Source organism: Caretta caretta, chromosome 4, assembly GCF_965140235.1.
Source record: "Caretta caretta isolate rCarCar2 chromosome 4, rCarCar1.hap1, whole genome shotgun sequence".
Taxonomy (NCBI): domain Eukaryota; kingdom Metazoa; phylum Chordata; order Testudines; family Cheloniidae; genus Caretta; species Caretta caretta.
In genome coordinates this window covers 110,712,134-110,732,738 of record NC_134209.1, presented here as the reverse complement: position 1 = coordinate 110,732,738, position 20,605 = coordinate 110,712,134, and the positions used below count along the sequence as shown (strand labels likewise).

The 20,605-nt window shown below is 38.7% G+C and overlaps 1 protein-coding gene across 4 annotated transcripts in view; it reads right to left on the bottom strand.

Moving 5' to 3' along the window:
• Positions 1–20,605, bottom strand: part of ARAP2 (ArfGAP with RhoGAP domain, ankyrin repeat and PH domain 2) — a 199,352-nt gene that overhangs the window by 122,888 nt on the left and 55,859 nt on the right. For all 4 annotated transcript variants that reach the window (XM_075127981.1, XM_048848599.2, XM_048848598.2 and 1 more), the window contains exon 9: positions 15,458–15,636. In XM_075127981.1, coding sequence (XP_074984082.1) covers positions 15,458–15,636 — 179 coding nt within the window. The remainder of the gene's footprint in view (positions 1–15,457; positions 15,637–20,605) is intronic.

The following is a 20,605-nucleotide window of genomic DNA, read 5'->3' as shown; positions in this document are numbered from 1 at the left end:
AGGAGGAATGGGTTACCTCGGGAGGTGGTGGAAGGCTCCTTCTTTAGAGGTTTTCAAGGTCAGGCTTGACAAAGTCCTAGCTGGGATAATTATTTGGGGATTGGTCCTGCTTTGAGCAGGGGGTTGGACTAGATGACCTCCTGAGGTCCCTTTCAACCCTGATATTCTATGAAAGGCCTTCAAGCTGTGATGCAGCAATTACTAATCATGCATTTATTACATGAAGCTGTTTATACAGGTAGCAAAGAGTCTTGACAAAAGCGGATATGAGGAGGAGACAATGGTACAGTATAACAATGGCGCGTTAATTTCTCTTTTGTACATATACTGTTTAAGTAAGCATTGTATGAAATGCAAATACTCATATAATAAGCAGTGGTGTGGTAGTCTCTCTCTCAAAGCAATCAGAAACTATTAGTAAAATATTAAGTTTGGGGTTAAAGAAAAGTGGTCCTGGGATCGACTGATTTTTTCTGGAAAGTCCTCAAGGGACACGATCCTGCTTTGTACTTCAGTGATGAGTTAGACTGAAGGGGAAGTTGCTAATCATGACACATAGTAGTTGCTAATAACTATAAATAGTAGCTGCCCAAACATTCCAGCCATACTTGCTCTCTACCACTTCTCTCTCTCTCTGCCAGGCACCAGGAAAGCAAAACAGCCTAACACCATCTGGGTGCAGTCTGATGACACCGCAGACCAAACCCAGTTTTACATAAATGGTGAACCGGAGGGGGGTGGGGGGGGGGAGGACAGACACGACCACATATATCCTTGTGGCACCCTGCATGACAGAAACATTGGCGCAGATGAACAATTCCAATTTGTACAATTACTGTAATTCCCTTCCAGCCGGGCTTCCTCACACCATGTGGCATGTTCTGAATTCAGCAACACATTAGCTAATAGGCATGAGCTACTGTGATCATATTATGCCTGTCCTGTGTTCTTTCCATTTGGCTGCCTGTAGAGCCATGAAATGATATTAAGATGATCCAGCAAGTTAAACAAAATTTTTATGTTTAAAAATAAAAATATAAAAAGCCTTTAACAGAGAAAGCCCAGGATATATTCAAGACATTCAACATTTGGCTCAGCCCAAAGGGTGTTCACTCTGACACCATCCACTGTGTAAGAAATCTCGTCATCATGTATCAGGTCACAGATAGCTAACACAGGTCTTATGATGGGGAACTTGCTCCTATTTAACATCCATCTCAGCTCCTCACACTCCACTTTAAATATTTTCCCCCCAAAGAGCGATTTTATTATGACCACTCTTTAACACTTAACTAATATCTGGAAATTCATTTATTATCTCTGCCTTTAGTTTTACCTTGTATTAAGGCTCTTCCATCTGTTTCTTGATTATTTTTATGTCACATATAGTTTCCATCTTGTAGTGTTCAGTATCCTGAACTCCTTGGCGTGCAAGGGAATTTACAAATATAATTGTTACTATTAAAATTTCAAGTAGTCATCTGGACTTCTTGAGAACAGAAGCTAAGATCGAACCCAGAATTCTGCATCCATATTTATCAAGCCAGTTTTCTTGAGACCACTTTTAAAAGTTATCAAGCTCTAACATGATTTTCTAAGTTCTGATATGTGTGTAGTAATGTTTTGTTGCTGAAGTTTTAAAGGATTTTATTTTGCCTGCCTTGCTCAAGCAAAACTGCTAGAGAAGTCAGTGAAAGCACTGAGTAAGTGCCTGGGGTACATCTACAGGGAGAAAAACAAATAAAACAAAACACCCATAGCAACTAGTCTAAGAGCCTGGGTCAACTGACTCAGGCTCACGGGACTTATGCTGAAGAGCTAAATATAGCAAACCAGACATTCCTGCTTGGGTTAGAGACTGAATTCTAAAACTTAGCGATGGGGTGGGTTTCAGAGCCCAGCTCCCAGCCCAAGCAGGAATGTTTACCCTCCTATATTTAGCCCCATAGCCCGAGTCCCATGAGCCTGAGTCAGTTGATGCAGTCTCTGAGACTACTTACTGCCTCAGTTTTTTGTTTTGTTTTGTGCTGTGTAGACGTACCCTAACAGATCTAGACTGTGGATCATGCAAAGCTAGTGCCCCTCCTCTCTAGAACTCCTTCCATGGCAGTTGTTGGATGTAATGCAAGACTCAGTGATAGGCCCAAAGGAAGGTAGAGTTCCTGCTTCCACAATAAATTATTGAATTGTTAAACCAATAAGCCAAAAACTATTTGTACCAAAAATAGTCACCCCAGTGAGTTGGAATTTTGTTTAGAAAGCACAGTGCTTTTACTTATTTCTTAAAGGCAGAGAGGTTTAAAAAAATTTAGTACCCATTTTCTACACATAAAAGTAATTCTATAGTCAAATCATTTTTTCTTTTGCTTTGGCAAGAAGAAAATGTATTAGTTTCATAGTTCACAAATAAAAAATGGATATTTTTTTCCTTCATTAAACGGGCTGGCAACACTTCTCAATTGAGTGGATTTCCCCAAGTTTTATTTATCTCCAAATAGTATATGAGATTCCAAATATTTACAAAGTAGGCATAAAAATAAGTAACAGTACTGAGTTTGAACTTTTCTTTTCATGCACATCGCATCTACATACATCTTTTTATTGACCTACTTTTAATGGCAAGTACTATCCAAATAGGATTAAAGATAAAAAGTATATATATTTTCATGGAAGTGTGCAGGTCAGCAACAAACAAGCCTTATTATAGAAGTGCACTAGTGACTGTTTAATTAAGAATTGGGTCTAGGATACCCCGTTTGACAGGGCTTTAAAACCTCTCCAAATTAAAAAAAAAAAAAACCACAGACCTGTTGTAAGAATCAAAAAATGAAAAGTTGCACTTTAGATGGAGTTTTTGAATGTAGTTCGATGAAAGTAGGGAATGCCCACAGAGGTCAAAAAAATACTCTGGGGGCAGGGGGGGAACTATTGCTGAGATGTTGGTGGTTTGAGTCTTACATTTTTTTCAAAACGCTTTCCAGCAGACATAAACCACTAGCGTATCACATCACACATGCGATTTCAGAAAACCTTGCTAAGTGCAGGTGCTTTTGAAATCTCATTTACTAATGGAACGTATTTTGTGCATGCACGCACCTGGACCTCTTCCAGCAAAGAGGATTATTAACCAAAACTAGCAATGCTGATTTCAGGGTCCTATGTCCGGGCTACAGAAGAAGAGACATCTTTTTTGTATCCTTGTGTTTTTATGCCATAGTCAATAGCCTCAGATATAATGACCAAGATTGATCTCCTCTGAAATATATGGTGGAAATTATGTCTGCCTACATTTTAATATTCTCATCAAATCATAAAATATGGCAAATTATCTTCCTTTTTTACGTGTATTTGCCTACTTGATGGGTAACAATAGCTTTACATGAATAATTTTTATGTTTTCTCTATGTCAGCAAACTCATAGTTCAATTTTATTTCCTGTAGTGTAGCAAGCAGAAGTGGTGCACAGAGTTCCTCTTCAGAAAGAGAGGAAGACTGTTCGGGTATTGCATAATCTGTAAGGTGGAAGACAAATCAAATGCTATTCTTTGCCACAATGAAGAAGTTAAAAACAAGTCAGAGACAATGGGAAGATGAAAACTGGCTTAGACAATAAACACAACTATCTGGACAGTTAAATGAGATAATAGAAGTTTCCTTCCTTTTCAAAAAGTATTTCTTTCAAATATTTCAGACTTGCTGCTGGGACTCTTCACCAGCATTAAATTAATCTCCAGACCAGAGATAAAGTTCCCACACATTTTAGTTCAGCATCATAGACAGAGGAAATACTGAAAAACTAAGACCACCTTCAAAACAGGAAAATTATAATCCCCACTTAACCAAACCATAGAAAACAAATTAGCTGATAAGACAGCACAAATACGGGGTTCCTTTGCTTTACTCACTGACAAGATGAAGACAAAACACTGCACAAACTTCCCAATCTCTACCTCTCCCTCTTTGACTCCTCCAGTTTGAATCCCTCAGATCTTAAAAGGTATCTCTACATATAAACTACTATTTTGTCAAAGCCTGAGTCTTTGCCAAAACAACAGGAAGGGAGTTAGGAAAACTAATAAGAACATAAGAATGGCCATACTGGGTCAGACCAATGGTCAATCTAGCCCCATATCCTGTCTTCCAAGAACGGCCAATACCAGGTGCTTCAGAGTTCCTTCAGAGCTCTTGGGTGAATACCATCTGGTCCTAAGGACTTTTACTGTTTAATTAATCAGTTTGTTCCAAAACCACCTCTAATGACCTCTCAAACTGGGACAGTTCCTCAGATTTGTCACCTAAAAAGAATGGCTCAGGTTTGGGAAAATCTCTCACATCATCAGCCATGAAGACTGATGCAAAGAATTCATTTAGTTTGTCCGCAATGGCCTTATCGTCCTTGAGTGCTCCTGGAGCAGTGGCACCAGTGACTGTTTAGCAGGCTTCCTGCTTCTGAGGTACTTAACAAAAAATAAAAAATTGCTGTTTCTTTTTGAGTCTTTGACTAATTGCTCTTCAAATTTCTTTTCTCGCCTGTCTAATTATACTTTTACACTTGACTTGTGAGAGTTTATTCTCCTTTCTAATTTTCCTCTATAGGATTTAATTTCTAATTTTTAAAGGATGTCTTTTTGCCTCTAACTGGTTCTTTTACTTTGTTGGTTAGCCACGGTGGCACTTTCTTGGTCCTCTATTATGTTTTTGTTTGTTTGTTTTAAATTGGCGTGTACGTTAAATTGGGGTGTAATTTGAGCCTCTATTATTGTGGTTTTTAACAGTTTCTATGCAGTTTGCAGGGATTTCACTTTGGGGACTGTACCTTTTAATTTCTGTTTAACTAGCTTCCTCATTTTTGTGTAGTTCCCCTTTCTGAAATTAAAGGCTATAGTGTTGGGCTTCTTTGGTATTTTCTCCCCTACAGGGATATTATTTTTTTATTTTGGTCACGATTAGCAAGCGGTTCAGCTATATTAGCAGCTATTGGCATTCTTTAGCTCAGTCCAGGTTGAACTAGAAGAGTGAGTGGGGAAAAGGGAATTTCTGAAAAGACAGCGTCTAATAAACCCTCTTTTAAGTATTCAGTGACCGAGGGCTCCGTCCACAGATGCATAGCTGATAGCGTGTACCATAAAAGACTGCAGGGAATACCAAAAGGTAGCTTTGCAAAGTTTATCTACATATTCTTCTCCAGTCCAGCCCAGGAAGGGACTAGGGCTCTAGTAAAGTGGCCGCACCAAGACACACTAAACAGAGAACTTCTATGGCCTTATAAGTCTCCTGAACCTCTAGAGAGGCCTCTTTGAACTCAAAATGATTTTAAAAGGGGAATCCATTACCCTGAAGATTTTTGATCTAAGTACACTGGATAGCCCTTCTGAGAATCAAGTTAGATAACAGACCAATTATTATATTAAAAGTATATTGTGATTCTTCAAAAAGATTGGAAAATATGTTGGTTCGCACTTTTCATCCGAACTGCTCTCTGATAGTTTATGAGATTACATATAAAAGAGTAAAGCATAATGCAAGTTTCTCAAATCTAAGTGATTTACCATTAAGCTATTTATTGCTTTACCACATAATATAAAGTTTTGATTTATACCCAGCACATTATGGGTTCATATAATTTTAGTAAAATGTCACCGTTTCCCTCCTATATATTCTATTTTCCATGGGTTCATAAAAGCACAATTATTTGCTCTTAGAATAAACATATTATTTTCATAGTGGAAGTGATTTTTAAAATTTCGAAGTTATTGTTGTCTTAACAATAAAGTTTGACCAAAAAGTGGAAGGAAATGAATAACTTCCATATTAGAACACCTAATATCAAGAATTTGCAGTGAAAAAAAAATCCAAAAATAAAATATGGGTCCAATGCTGAAACAGGCCAACCTCAAAACTTCAGGACTGGACCTTAAATTAATGCAGCATTACTGAACTGAATCAATTGTGCTGCAGTTGATGGACCAATATTTTTGTGACTGCTTTCCTTAAAATCGCCAAAGGATATTAATTACACATCATCAACTCATTTCAACCCAAGTCAAATGAGGTATATGAGTATAATAGTTTACCCAATTAAAAATAAAAAAAAATCAGACATGGGGAAATTGAAAATTGAACTCATTAATTTCCTGCTGAGGACAAATAAGATAAAATATCCAATGGAAAATATATATATGCAGTACATATAAATAAGCTTACTCCTGAAGTATGAGATGGTAGTCCCTTTATTTTTAAATATTAAAACATTTATAAATATCAAACTAGCAAGACATTTTTTCCAAAATCTACTGTGGGAAGCTAGTTGGTAATTGGAATTGAACAATCTAATTAAACATTAAATGAAGTAGTATTTTTTTTTTTTTTTGGTTCTACATTTATCTGCTACTAATTTCATGGAGCTCCCTGACTTGTCATTTTATGAATAGGGACACAGGAAAGATTTGGAGAACCCAGGATAAGCTACAGAACTGTGACCCCTTCAAAGCATAACCATTCTACCTGTCTCCTACTTCCTTTCACTTCTCAACTCTTTCTCCCGATCTGCTTTCACAAAGGAGGATGGGAATCAAAAATTTGCTTTGAATTTTCGAAAAGACAAGAGAAGTTGCCAATGTTAACCCTGCTTCGGTGCATACAGTATGTGGTATTTTTTAATCTCACAGATTCCTTTAAGAGCATTAATACTAACTGTTTAATGTAGTAAATGGAAGTGTAGCTTTTGCATTTTGCAACTTTTCAAATTTACCACCTGACACAAAGTGGCCAATGTTGGTATGGTGGGTCCCACGCTTTTCTTGGCAGGGGGCTAGAATGCCACCCCTTGCCCCTGGGGCATAGAGAGCCCCGGTAGGGACCTGGAAAGGTGGTGGAGGAGGGAAGCAGGGAAGGGTTCTGGGTTTGCTCCTCACTCTAAGCCCCAGCCCCTCTCAACCCCTGCGGGTTTCTTACCCTCTTCCCCCTTGTGTAGGGTTACCCTCAGTCCTTGATGCTGGGGGAGGAAGGACGGTGGGGGGGTGTATTAGGTTCCTGACAGGGCCTCAATTGGCTACAGGTGCTCCAATTCAGCTGTAGTAACCTTCCCTAGTCTACAGGGAACAATGCCTTAATTAGCCTAGGGCTTATATATCTCCCCTTGACCACTCTCCCACTGCTCCCTGGCCTAGCTGTACCACACACCTTAATATTTATTAACGTGGGTAGGTAAACAATTTTAATGCACTTGACATTGTTTTGAAAATATACCGTTCAGTATTTATGCCAACATAGTTCATGGTACTTTACACAACAGAGTGATTTAATAAACTAATAGTCTACAATGCCAAGTTGCTGTCAGCAACAGCCAAATGATAAAGTCTTCTGTTTTGATTTAGAGACAAATGGTGGCATCACCCTGATATCTCTGGATACCAAACAGAATGAGTTAAACAAAGCAACTCTCCTGCGTGTCACAGTTAGGTACTATACAAAAGATTATGATCATGACCTCTTTTAGGGCTTGGGGTAGAACAGATCACCATGTTAGACAGACAAGCTAGACCAAAACTGAAGGTTTTATAGATCAAAAAGATCACCTTAAAGAGATTATCTTGCAAGTGGAGATGCTGAGCCAGAATTAGAGTTATATGACTGGTATTCAGAATCCCAGCAACAGCATTTTGTAGCAACTGGCAGGGAGAGGTTTACAAAAAAAAAAAAAGTGTTACAATGATAGAGAACTGGAAAGAAATTCTTCAGTATCAGGAAGACTTGACAGATGCAGTCTGTAAACACAGTCAAGGAACAGGCAATATATTTTGCACAGCAGGGTCTTGTCATTTCAAATGCTGAGCTGACCTAGAATCTAGGCATGAATTCCTGGCCCCACTGAAGTCAGTTGCAAATCCGCCGCCTTCCCCCACCACACACACACACATCCTACAAAACTCCATTCAGGCTGCATTGTGCATACAGGAACTTTGTAGAGCCTCAAGCCTTCACAATCAGAAGGGCAAGCATTTAATACAGAAACAGCACAAGGCCTATTAGGGTTAATTTTTAAGTAAATCTCCATGCACTAGTATCTATAAATCTGCAGATGACAGAACTGTACAACTAAAACACTTGAATAGCTAGCACCAAAGAGTTATACAGAACTGTGTTGTGATAACATCTTCTGGTTTTGTGGCAAAGATGTACCCTATTAACCTTTTATTTTTTCTCCCTCTAAATTCCAGTAGCGTTCCCCCTGCATGTATGAGAAATATTTCTCATGTTCTATACCTTGGTATGGACCTAAGAAAGAAAATGAATAGTATAACGAATACTCAACAATAGAGTTTGTGCTAATTTAACATTAGCATTTAGCAGCAAGAACTCCAGTGAAGCCATTCAGGTTTCATACAATTTATTTCTGTAAGTTTTTTCCATTCATGGTTGGTTGCTAGTGCCAGCTATAAACACACACAATTTCTTTTTAAGATCATCCTGATATAATATTTGAAAGGCTGGTGTATTGGACATTATTAATAGATGCCAATAGTGAAAATGGACTAAGCAAGTAGGCGGGCCATATATTACAATATTTGTCCCTTTACTCAATTAATTTTAAGAGGAAGAGGGGAAATCAGAAGTTTGGAAAACAATGGAAAGATGACAGATTAGCCAGAAAAGCAATTTATCAGAATTAGAGTTAAAAATGTATACCACAGATGTAACCTACCTAACAGGCACTTGGCATTGGCCACTGTCGGAAGACAGGATACTGGGCTAGATGGACCTTTGGTCTGACCCAGTAAGGCCATTCTTATGTTCTCATCAGGGTAAGTTACTGTCCTTACTAAGAGCCATAACATCCCTTTGCATATGAAGACATGCAGAAGAGAATAAAACACAGCTAAAATTGTGACCTCTCCTAGGTACTAGTTTTTTTTTTTCCCTTACAGAAGCATAGCGACACCAATATGTGAAAAAATATTGGGTAGTCTGACTCTCATGCCTCTGTGGTCTGTGCTATTCTCTGCACCAGCAGTATGGCTGGCTACCACTGGTTTCTCCCTCTCTTCATGTGTGCGCTCACACAAATGTAATGCTGCTTCAAGTGGCATTAAAAACTTTGCATATGTTTCTGCCAGTTATACTAACTGAACAGGGAAAGATGTGCCAGAGTAGCTTTCAACTACTCCCCTTTCCTGACTTTTTCCTCAGGGTGTATTTTTATCTCAATCATGAATTCACCACCATGGTGCAACTATTTCCATCTCACCATTTGGAAGCACCTCTCATGGCTGTTTAGGTCAAATTAAAGACAATAGAACCTATTTTGCCACAATCTCATCAGTACTGAGCCACAGCCACTGAAGAACAATCCTTATTTAAAATATCCTGAGCTCTACGCTTAAAGTTGTAATGCTCTAATTACGCAATGGCATTAAATAATGGATGATCCTGTGATCCTTAAAAGGGTTGATTATAGGATAAAATATCAAAAGGCAAAAAGGCATCATCATGACTATAATTAATTAGCTAATCATTGCATTCTTTAGGTTAAAATAAAAAAAAATAAAAAAAATCTATAGCCACTTTTACTTTACATTCTCCAGAATTATAAAGTACAACTGGCTACGCAAGCTAAAGGATAAAACACACAAGTGATGAATGCTAGAGAAAGCACTACATTATGAGCAAAATATTAAGAGAGACATTTAATATAAGTAATAGTGGTAGCACAGCAGTGGTTCATGAGGCAATCGTTCAGTTTGAGCTGATAAAGTTCAAGAACGTTGCCGTAGCAGTTTACTAGCAAGAGCCCTGGATTATTGCTGAGAAAGCACAGTATGGTGCTCCCTTTATTGTTAGTATGCTGTATATCTTAACTATCCCCTTCACAAGCCCTGAGAGTGCTTTATTTATTTAGCATGAAGTTTGGATATTGGACGAAACATCCACTGTAGAAAATAAGGCATAAGAATTATATACGGTAAGTTATCAACTGGAACAGCATCTTACCATATAAAATACATGGCACTAAAGAGCCAGCAGTTACAATCAATCAAAGGATCATGTATAGAAGTTCAAAAGATAAAAACACCACATCCCTTAAATCATTCAGTGATTAAATCCCTTAAATCCCACATCCCTTAAATCATTCAGTGATTCAGTTCATAGTAGTTTAAATAAATAAAATTCCAAAGATCTTCCTCAAAGTAGACTAACTCTTATCTGATGGAAACTCAAATGGCCTAGTCTTTAAGGCATTTCAGGAAAAGGATCATCTTTTTTCCCTGTTGCTTTCCCATCAGTTCAACAACAGCACCACCAATCTTAAAAAAATGGTTACTAGATAATTAATGGGAGTATGAAGAGCTTGGTGTAAGCTCAAAAGCTTGTCTCTATCACCAACAGAAGTTGGTCCAATAAAAGAGAATACCTCACCAACTTTGTGTCTCTAATGGATGTGTCAGAACTGAGTAAAAAAGCAAAATTCTAGTCAAGCAATCGGGTTACCAGCACTACAACTTACAGGAGACTGACATTACAAACACGGATTTAAGCCATCCTAAAGCATCAAGCACAACACCAATTTGTGCATGAATGGTTTTAAAATAGAAATGGAAATTTCAGTAAGTTATGGGCTGAGTAAATTGATTCTGTATGTTCTATTTTTCACTTTTGCTCCACTCAGGAAGTTTAAGAAATCCACACTACATACGCAGTCTAAGAAACTGATGGTTTCATAGTAGCAGTATATCACTGCCAGAAGCTCCAGCTAAACCAATCACTTTTTAACTAGAAATAGACCTGAGAAATGAAGTTCTGATCTCAGTCTGAAGTTCACAAAGTTCATGATGGCTATGTTAGGATCCGGCATTTTGGCTCAGACTGTTCTCTACTTTTAAAAACAAGGAAAAATCCTGTAAAGTGCCACTGGACTTTTCTCTATCAAGTTTAATAGAGATCAATAAATCAATGAGATCTACTCTCATTTCAAGATAGTAAGATGTCTAAATAGCTTCTTTTAGCTCTGCAGTTATAATAAACCCCTGTAAGTCACTGTGGGTGTAGTTCTAGTATGGATGTGAATTCCAATATGACTAGGATACGAGGACACCCCTGAGCGTATTTGCCTGGTAATTACTGGGTAAAATACGGTCTCTTTCAAAAGAGAGAGATTTTTAGAACACTAGAGCACTCTACTGGTTTCAAAGCTGTATTATTCATTTTCCTCTTCAATTAAATGCTGCAAGAAAAGTAATCAGAATCACTTGGGTTTGAACTTCAAATTGAATCAGAATGGAAGGATTACCTGTAAAGGAAGAAGTACAAAAAAAGAAAAAAGTAGTACGTTTAAAAAGGGAAGCCGTCCTTCGTGATTTCCAAATAGCAAAGAAAAATTAGAGTAGAGGGACAGTCTTTCAAAGCAACTACAAAAGACTTCCTTCACATCAAATTCTTAATAACTAAAATGACTGAAATGGGCCATATGCCCATCCTGTTTTTGCACTGCATATTTCCCAAGCTTTTTCCTAATTCTGGACTCATGAATACTAGCATGCACGTAACAGATTGAGGACATTTGCTTCTGTGTTAAACTGTGTCATTTTGTTTTGTAAATCCCATTTGGTTTCAGGGGCTCTACTTCATATTGCAGCTTCCTTTGTGGATTAGAGCGTCCATGTTGCAGCAGGGGCTTGATGCCTAGTGGAAGAAAGACTATAGCTGAGAAGCTATGACGCAACCACAGTGTTCAATGACACTCTCCTACTGGAGCAACAGGTTTGCTATCAGTAAGGCCAATAACTTGTAATGACTCTACACAGAAGCCAACTGGGGGAGGGAGTAAGTGCCCAGAACCACTGGGCTGAAGCACATGGGCAAAAGGGGGACAGAGACTGTTTTTAAAAGAGAGAAGCTTCCATTCACCACCACATGCAAGCACAGCAGGCTAAGGAGCAAAAAGGCAGGAATGGCTGCCTAGTGACTATGGACACTGATGAAATCCAAGACTCACAGGAGGGGTCAGGGGGAGAGTATACAGGACTGTTTGTTGCTTTTCAACAATCTGTATGTTTTAGTGCTGTTTAAGAGAGAGTTACTGGGGTGGAGCAGTTCCCTTGCTAGGCCAGTATTCTTTGCTTTTCTGTCCCAGAGTCCCTGAAAGCTTTAATTGCAAAGCTCAGAGCACCCAAAGTGATACGGAACTCAGAGTCTGTATAAGCAACTTGGGACTAAGGCAAATTGTTGTACTGGTTCTAAGGTGGATAGGCTGTGGGGGGGTTCACTGCCCAAGGTTGTCAAATGCAGGGTCTGCACCTGGGATTATGCCTGAGAGACCCAGAGCTAGGAACAGTGACAAATCATTACCCAGATTCCGGGGCTTAGAAGCACATGGAATCCAGCATTTAGATCCAACTCAGCAGATTGGTGTCCTGTCAGAGGAGGATTGAGTCAGCTTGTGACACCAAGGAATTCAAGATGAAGATAGCCATGTTCCATCCACACCATTTAAACTTCTTCTAGTTAAGTTGTTTATTTTCCTTATTCTTATATATGATGCACTATATTCATGAAATCCCCTCTCTCTCTCCATTCCTTAAAACAATTTCCTTCCCTGTGATGCCAGAGAGGAAACTGTCTTGCCACTGAAAAATATAAGAAACAGCACAACAACTTGTTTTCACACTATTTCAAATGACTTGTGGCTGATGGGAAGAAAGAAAAGAAAAAGAAAAGAAAAAGAAAAGATTGAATAAGTAAGTGAAGGAAGGGCGGCCAGCATGTCCCTTGGCCTGCGCTGCTTCCTGCACGGCCCATTGGCCTGGAGTGGCGAACCGTGGCCAGTGGGAGCCACAAATCGGCCGAACCTGCAGACGCAGCAGGTAAACAAACCGATCTGGCGCACCAGGGGCTTTCCCTGAACAAGCAGCGGACCAGCTTTGAGAACCACGGAGCTAGCGCATGAATCAAAAATAATGGGGAGAAAAATGTTTTCTGAAAATACATTCTCAATATTCTACATAAATTTAACAGAGAGTCTGGGGGCTTTGTATATTCTCCTATCCTTAATAGAAAACTACTGAAAAACAAGTTGTAGAAGGGGGATCAAACCAGGACTCCAGTGCTGCTGGCATAATCAACAGCAGATGCAAACAGGTTACAACACCTTGGACCAGATTTTCAAAAGAGCTCAGCAACCAAGAGCTTCCACTGTTCTCAGTGTGAGCCACTGAGTCCTGAACACTTTCAAAAATCTGACCCAAATTGTGGGGGCTGCACAATTGTCAAAGTCTAGCCTCAAATTTGTACACTTTGCCTTTGTAAATGTATTTGTGCTTGAAAGTTAGATACTTTTTAAAAAGTTGGCTGTGTTTCTTTACTAAAAACAACTCGGTTCCAAATAAAAGGCAGAGCTACAGTCACAAGCATTTTGAAAACTGCTTAACAGCTTATCCTGGAGGTATACATGCTGATGGCTCTAAACTTCCATTTGTTCCTCATTTCAATATAGTGATGGCTTATCCTCACTTTTCACTTAAAAGCTTGAGGGAAGAGGCTCGTAGAACACCAGTGCCACTCACTCGGAAAGACGTGCCCCCAACACTATCTGGATAACAAAACAGGATATTACGTTGGTGACAATACAGTAGGTATAGTGGGCAAAGTGCTACAAAAGTGTATGTATTTGACTGAAAACTGGAGTATGAAAAAATATAGTTTCTCAACAGCTGGTGTTACAGCTTTAGCTAAAGACATTGCTTGGACTATTACCTTTGTAGACTCATGAGAAACCCCAGTCCTGCAACTTGTTTCATTCAGGCAAATCCCATACCCACATGGAACCACCCTGAAGATCATGGATATAAAAAAAGTTGCAGGATTGGGACCTAAAAATATCTTTTCTGCTGGGTGAAATGAAGACAATCAAGATGAAATACATTTCCATTGCTTCTTGGTAGACTTTTTGTATTTAAAAGACCACTGGCCTTAACCTTTTTTTAAATAAACGTATCAAGTTACAGGCACCTAACTAGCTACTGTGGTCATGACTGAATCATGATCGAGGCCCTAAATGCCCCACAGGCCAGCTAACAAGACTGTTTTCTCTTCAGTGCACCCTTTAGGACAAACCTTCCCTCTAGTGAAAATAAATACCAAATTAAAAATAAGATGTGGCTGAGATAATGAGTGGTAGCTACAACATGGTTTAGCACTGGGATAAGCCTAGTAAGGAAATGGTAAAAACAAATGAACTGGACCACAATTTGTGCCCAAATCAATTAGTTTTGAGAGACAACCACACAAAATGCACCTGGTGAGTCTCAGACCTCCTTACATACACACCCCCTCAAGCGCTGCACATGCGTCTAGAGAAGGAAATTCCTTCTCAACCCTCAGTGGGCAGCCATATCCTGGGAAAGAATGGTGGGACCTAATCCCAAACACGTGATAGGTCCCAGCACAAACCTAGGTAGCTTCACAGAGGAGAAGGCAAATTGAAGGCAATGAGGGTACATTACAGACTGACCAACCTTATTGAATGTCCCAATTCCCATTTGAAACATGGAAGCTTGAGTGGAAAAACAGATTTTAACTGGTAGAAGAGCAGGTATTGGATCGCTCTCAAGTCTTTGCATACGAGGCTTGCTCTGACACCATGTCTGGGTTACCATGCATTCCCAAGGTGAAAGGGCGGGGGTGGAGGGATTGAAAGATTACAAAAGAGACTGCGACAGTACAAAAGGCATCACCCTGACATTAGGGGGAGCTGAAGGGAGAAAGGGAAAAAAGCCAAAACAACAACAACAACAAAAACCTGTTTGTCTGTGTTTCCCCCTTCCCCTTGGGACTTTCCTAACAATTCCAGCTAGCAAGAGCTCTGTGTGACACGGGAACTCCATTTTTCCTTACTAATATTATGCTAGGAAATATTTGTGGATTATCACTGGATTTTATGAACAGAATTAAAGTGTCAAGTTAGTACTCTGTTATTTTATATTGTTTATTTAATATTTTGTAGTGCACCATGAGCAACATTGATGAAGTCAAACTTCTTAAAATACAGACATTTCTTTAAAATTTAGCAGAGAGACTATTTAAATACTACAGATAATCAAAAGTACATACTATTCATACTGTACTGTTTTAAAGTCCGAATAACTAAGCCATTGTATACAATACATCCTCAGTCTTTATGATTAATCTACATGTGTATCTTGTAAGCAATATATTAAATTAATCCCATCTCTCCCACAGACCTATAAAGATATCTGGAGCTTATCACTAGTTTGTTTTTCCCTGTTGTACAATGGAGGTGGTGACACACATTTTGCTTTTAAAAGCCCTTTTATAATGACAACAATGAAGCGTGATAACAAAGAGCTAAAATGTGACCATCTAAAAGTGGCATAATTTTCTAACTCACTAGTTTAATCATTTTTACAAGCATTATTTCACAAAAATGTATGACAAAATTTACCTTTTCATTTTTGCAGAGCCACACATTGTTCCCCAGAAGTAAAGTAAAGATTTTGGCTTTGTATCCTTTTAGTTCAAGGTATCCACTTTTCTCAGGAGTGACAGCAGGTCGAGTTTGAGAGGTATTGGACTGTGATTTCAAGGCACTGAGCATTGTATTAATCCAGTCAATCCTTTCATCTAAGGAAAAGGAAAAGGAAATTAGACAAGTGCAGCAGGTTCCTGGAACACTGCAGCTTCCCCACTGTCCTCACATATATGCCCATGAAGGTGCTCCAGTACTTTTGACTAAGCTACTGTGTTGCATAGAAAATATCATGACAGATCAGACCAGCAGTCCATCTAACCTGGTATTCTGTCTTTGGCAATGGTCTATATTAGACGATTGAGAGATAAGCGCTAGAATCACTATCCTAGACAATTCTAGGACAGAGGGGAAGTTTTTTCTAACCCTATTAGACAGTGATTGGCATGAAGGTGGGGGTTTTTTTGGGGGGGGAGGTGGGGAGGGAGAGAGATTTCCTATTTTAACTGTAGATATTTCCATAAGGGAAGGGAATGAAAAAGAATAAGCATGAACATATATCAGGTAAAGACTTAAGACAGAATCTACACTTCAGTAACTCCCATTGTCAACATGCAACTTCTCCAAGAATACAATACTTTATCACCTAAATTTTCAAATGTGACTATACAGTGGTGTTGTAGCTGTGTTGTTCTCAGGATATTAGCAAGACAAGGCAGATGAGGTAATCTCTTTTACTACAAAAAGAAAAGGAGTACTTGTGGCACGTTAGAGACTAACACATTTATTTGAGCATAAGCTCGGATGATACTGTAGCTCACGAAAGCTTATGCTCAACTAAATGTGTTAGTCTCTAACGTGCCACAAGTACTCCTTCTCTTTTTGCGAATACAGACTAAAATGGTTGCTACTCTGAAACCTGTCTTTTACTACAGTGTTTCTCAACAGCCAGTCCATGGACTGGTGCCAGTCCCTGAGATCTCCCTGACACAGGGAGGCAGCAAGCCAGTCCCTTGTATCAAAAGCTTGAGAAACTCTTCTTGACTGGAAAAGCCTGAAGAAGAGCTCTGCCTAAGATTGACACGTCTTGCATGTCAACACAGGTTGGACCAATAGAAGATATGATCTCACCCACATCGTCTCTCAAACACGACTAGTGATTTTTGGGTGCCCAGCTTGAAACAACTTAAAAGGGCCTGATTTCCTGGAAGTGCTGAGAATCCAAACTATGGAAATATGGTCAAGTTCAACACCCAAAAACTGGGGCATTCAAAATCAGCAGGAATTTCTGAAAATTTAGACCTATATAATACTGATAATATAGCAAATGTTTCTATGCAAAAATATTTTGCAGTTTACAATCTATTTCATTAAGGTATAGCTCATTAAAGTCTGCATTATCCAAGGCATTTAGGAAATGCCTGTTTGAATACCCTTTACATGCAGTATTACGGTAACAGCTTACAAAGCTGCAAAAGCAAGTATTTGAAGTAATAAAATTCTACTCAGTCGTTTACTCATCCATTCTGTCCAGTTATTGCACAGGACCAAGATCAAGATATATGTTAATGGTGAATATTATGAGAGTTATTATTAGACTTGCCCCCACTTGTGGCAGGACTATGATAAAAGCTTTAACTCCACTTGCTTTGGGAGATTTAATTCAGAGAATAAGATATGAAACAGTATGAAACTGATTAATTTTTTTTTCCGGAAAAAAATTCAGAGTTGAATTTTCAATTTATTTAACCAACTCTAATATGTTACAGCACCTAAAAATGTGTTGTAAGTCTAGATTACAGGCAAACAGACATTGTCCGTATCCCAAAGAATGCAAAGAGAGGGTGACAAAATAACAGGATGCAGATATTGGAGGAAGAACAAGGATTACAGCAAAAAGATAAGCAAAAAGTTGTTACTCAGCAAAAGGTATGTGCACAGCAAGGTAGAGCATGAATGTCTGTTCAACTCCATTCTTATGAACATCATCTTAGAAAGGGGTGTCATGAGGGATCTTAAAGAAGAGAGAACAGCAGCTTGACAGATCACCTCAGGAAAGGCGTTTCAAGCATATCTCTTAGAGTGGATGGTTCAAAAGATCAATGGGTGCATAAAAAAAGTATTTCAACATGTAGGTCATTGATGGAGCTGAGTTAATATAAAAAAGTTTTCCACAAACATTGTTAAATTCTAATCAAATCATATGCAGATTTCAAAATAGATTGGGACATGGTTTATTAACATAACTGTGGATACGTCTACATTGTAGCTGGGAGCGCGCGTCCCAGCACAAGTAGACAGATATGCGCTAGTTGTACTCGAGCTAGCACATTTAACATAGCGTAGCTGGAGGTAGCATGGGTGGCAGGTCGAGCTGCCATCCAAGTACCAACCTGCCTGGACCTCTGGCATACTTGGACAGCAAGCCCAAGCCGCTGCCCACGTTACACCCAGCCACACAGCTATTTGGAGCATGCTAGCTCAAGCAGAGCTAGTGCATCTGTCTAACAGTGCACTGCAGAGTACATTTACCATGTGAGACAGTTGTCTTAAACCTCCTGTCCCAGTACGAAGACAGTTAAGTCTTCACAATTAATACTGCTCACATACAAACTTTGTGCATCTGGGACAAGAAAAAAAATGAATGCAAAGTCTACTGTACGCAGCTCACAAAATTTATTTCACGGTTAATCTCTCCTCCCCTCATTTTTAAATCCAGTTTTCTTCTTTCCCCCAAAAAGCATGGGATCCATGTCTGCCAGAGCATAATACTTCTGTGGAAAACAGGTAAGCAAAATATTTTAAAATACGCTCAATGCCCTGTGCCTACTTACGTCTTCATAGAGTAACTCTTAGGAGCATTTTCTGAACCTCCCTGAGGACTTGTCTACCCACCTAACTTTAACTAAAGTGAAGCAAAACCTGTGTAGACAAGCCATAAGAGAATCAGAGAATTGTGATTTATTTAGGCCCCCCTTCTGTTCATCAAGCTTTATCGTCTACCAATCCAGAAACAACAACATGTGACTTAGGTGACCAAAAAGAAAGCACATTCATGCTTTGATATTCTTACAGTGAAGAGTTAACAAGCAAGACTCAGACTGAAATATACTGGAAAAATCCTGCTCTTGAATGCTTTATGCAAAGCCACAAATGGCAGGAACCCTTGGAAATATCCCCTGAATATTTTTCAGCCATGAACAAATTCACGCAAGTTGTGATTGGTTCAAGGACAGTTTGTGCATACACAGGAAAGGGAAATTGGGTGTATAAATTACTGAATACTTCAAATGGCTCTAGTTATTGGTACGTACCATATTATTTGTCCCAAACCTACTTAGAACAGTAAATCAACAGCTGCCTAAGCAGGCTGTTCTGTCAAGGGAGAGCTGCACATTTAAGAAAAATACAATTTGTAACCCATATAAAAGGTTTGTCATAGGGCACACAGAGGAACACTTTAAAAAGCTTGTAAATAAAAATTAATAGTTGATGCTGTTTTCTCATTATCCAAAGGCATTGGTACATAAAGCAGATTATGGCCCTACAAAGTTTCATGTTACAATGAAAATATTTTTGAGCAACAGTTAAAAAACCAAAAAACATCTTTTTAAAAAAATTGCAGACCTATTTCTAAGCCAGCCAACAATGTAAAAATGCCTGAAATGATTTGAGCCAAACCTGATAAGGATTTTTTTCCACAGGCTGGGATACTGCACTCAAAATTATAGCCTACAGCAAATGTTTATAGCCAAGCCATAACCCCATAAAAATCGGAGTTGATAATGGAAATGCTGACAGGCTTTTAACTATACTGGTGCCAGTATACACTGCTGTGAATAAATAAATAAATATATTCTAATTAATATTCCATTTTTATTGGCTTTTTCATAAATAACTCAAGCTGTACAAAGAAAAGGAGTACTTGTGGCACCTTAGAGACTAACCAATTTATTTGAGCATAAGCTTTCGTGAGCTACAGCTCACTTCATCAGATGCATACTGTGGAAAGTGTAGAAGATCTTTTTATATACACACAAAGCATGAAAAAATACTTCCTCCCACCCCACTCTCCTGCTGGTAATAGCTTATCTAAAGTGATCGCTCTCCTTACAATGTGTATGATAATCAAGTTGGGCCATTTCCAGCACAAATGGCCCAACTTGATTATCATACACATTGTAAGGAGAGCGATCACTTTAGATAAGCTATTACCAGCAGGAGAGTGGGGTGGGAGGAGGTATTTTTCCATGCTTTATGTGTATAAAAAGATCTTCTACACTTTCCACAGTATGCATCCGATGAAGTGAGCTGTAGCTCACGAAAGCTTATGCTCAATAAATTGATTAGTCTCTAAGGTGCCACAAGTTCTCCTTTTCTTTTTGCGAATACAGACTAACACGGCTGTTACTCTGAAACCTGTCAAGCTATACACACTTTTTGGTAATGATTTTGCATAATACTCTACAGGTTGATGATAAAAAAAAAAATCTACAAGAAATTACTATGGCCTCTAGTTTAAATTTAACCTTATTCACTATCAAAAAACGCTCATTGGAAACACTGCACATTTGACATTAAATATAATCTACCAGAAAACCCAAGCCAGATTTCTTCGATCTCCACATCCAAGCCATCAACTTCACTTTGCTCTTTGTCATTTTTATACTGAACACTCACTCAGAACAGATGTCTGAGAGTACAGGGATTGTAAGTAGCTCTAATAAATGTTAAAAATACCCAGAAAAATTTTGCTTTATGCCATCTCAAAAAAAAAAAAAAATACACACACACACACAACCTGCTGGAAAATACCCTTTATTTTTTTCTAACCAATACAGTACTTCAAACTGGGATTTCTATAAATTAAGTCCCTCAAACAATATAAAACAATCTGCATGTTCCAGCAGATGTGATTAAAGCACAAATTTGCTTTAAGAAAGTAGGCCTTTAATACAGGCAGTTTGGGCTATGGGAAAGGCACTTGGTTCTAGTGAATGAAAAATTCAGGCTAAGACAACCTCTGTCAAATAGTCCTCGGGCTGAACTGCACAGAGGACTCAAAGACTTGGCCTTTAGACTAACTTTGGAATCATAAGACTGTAGTTGGGAGGTAACCTAACC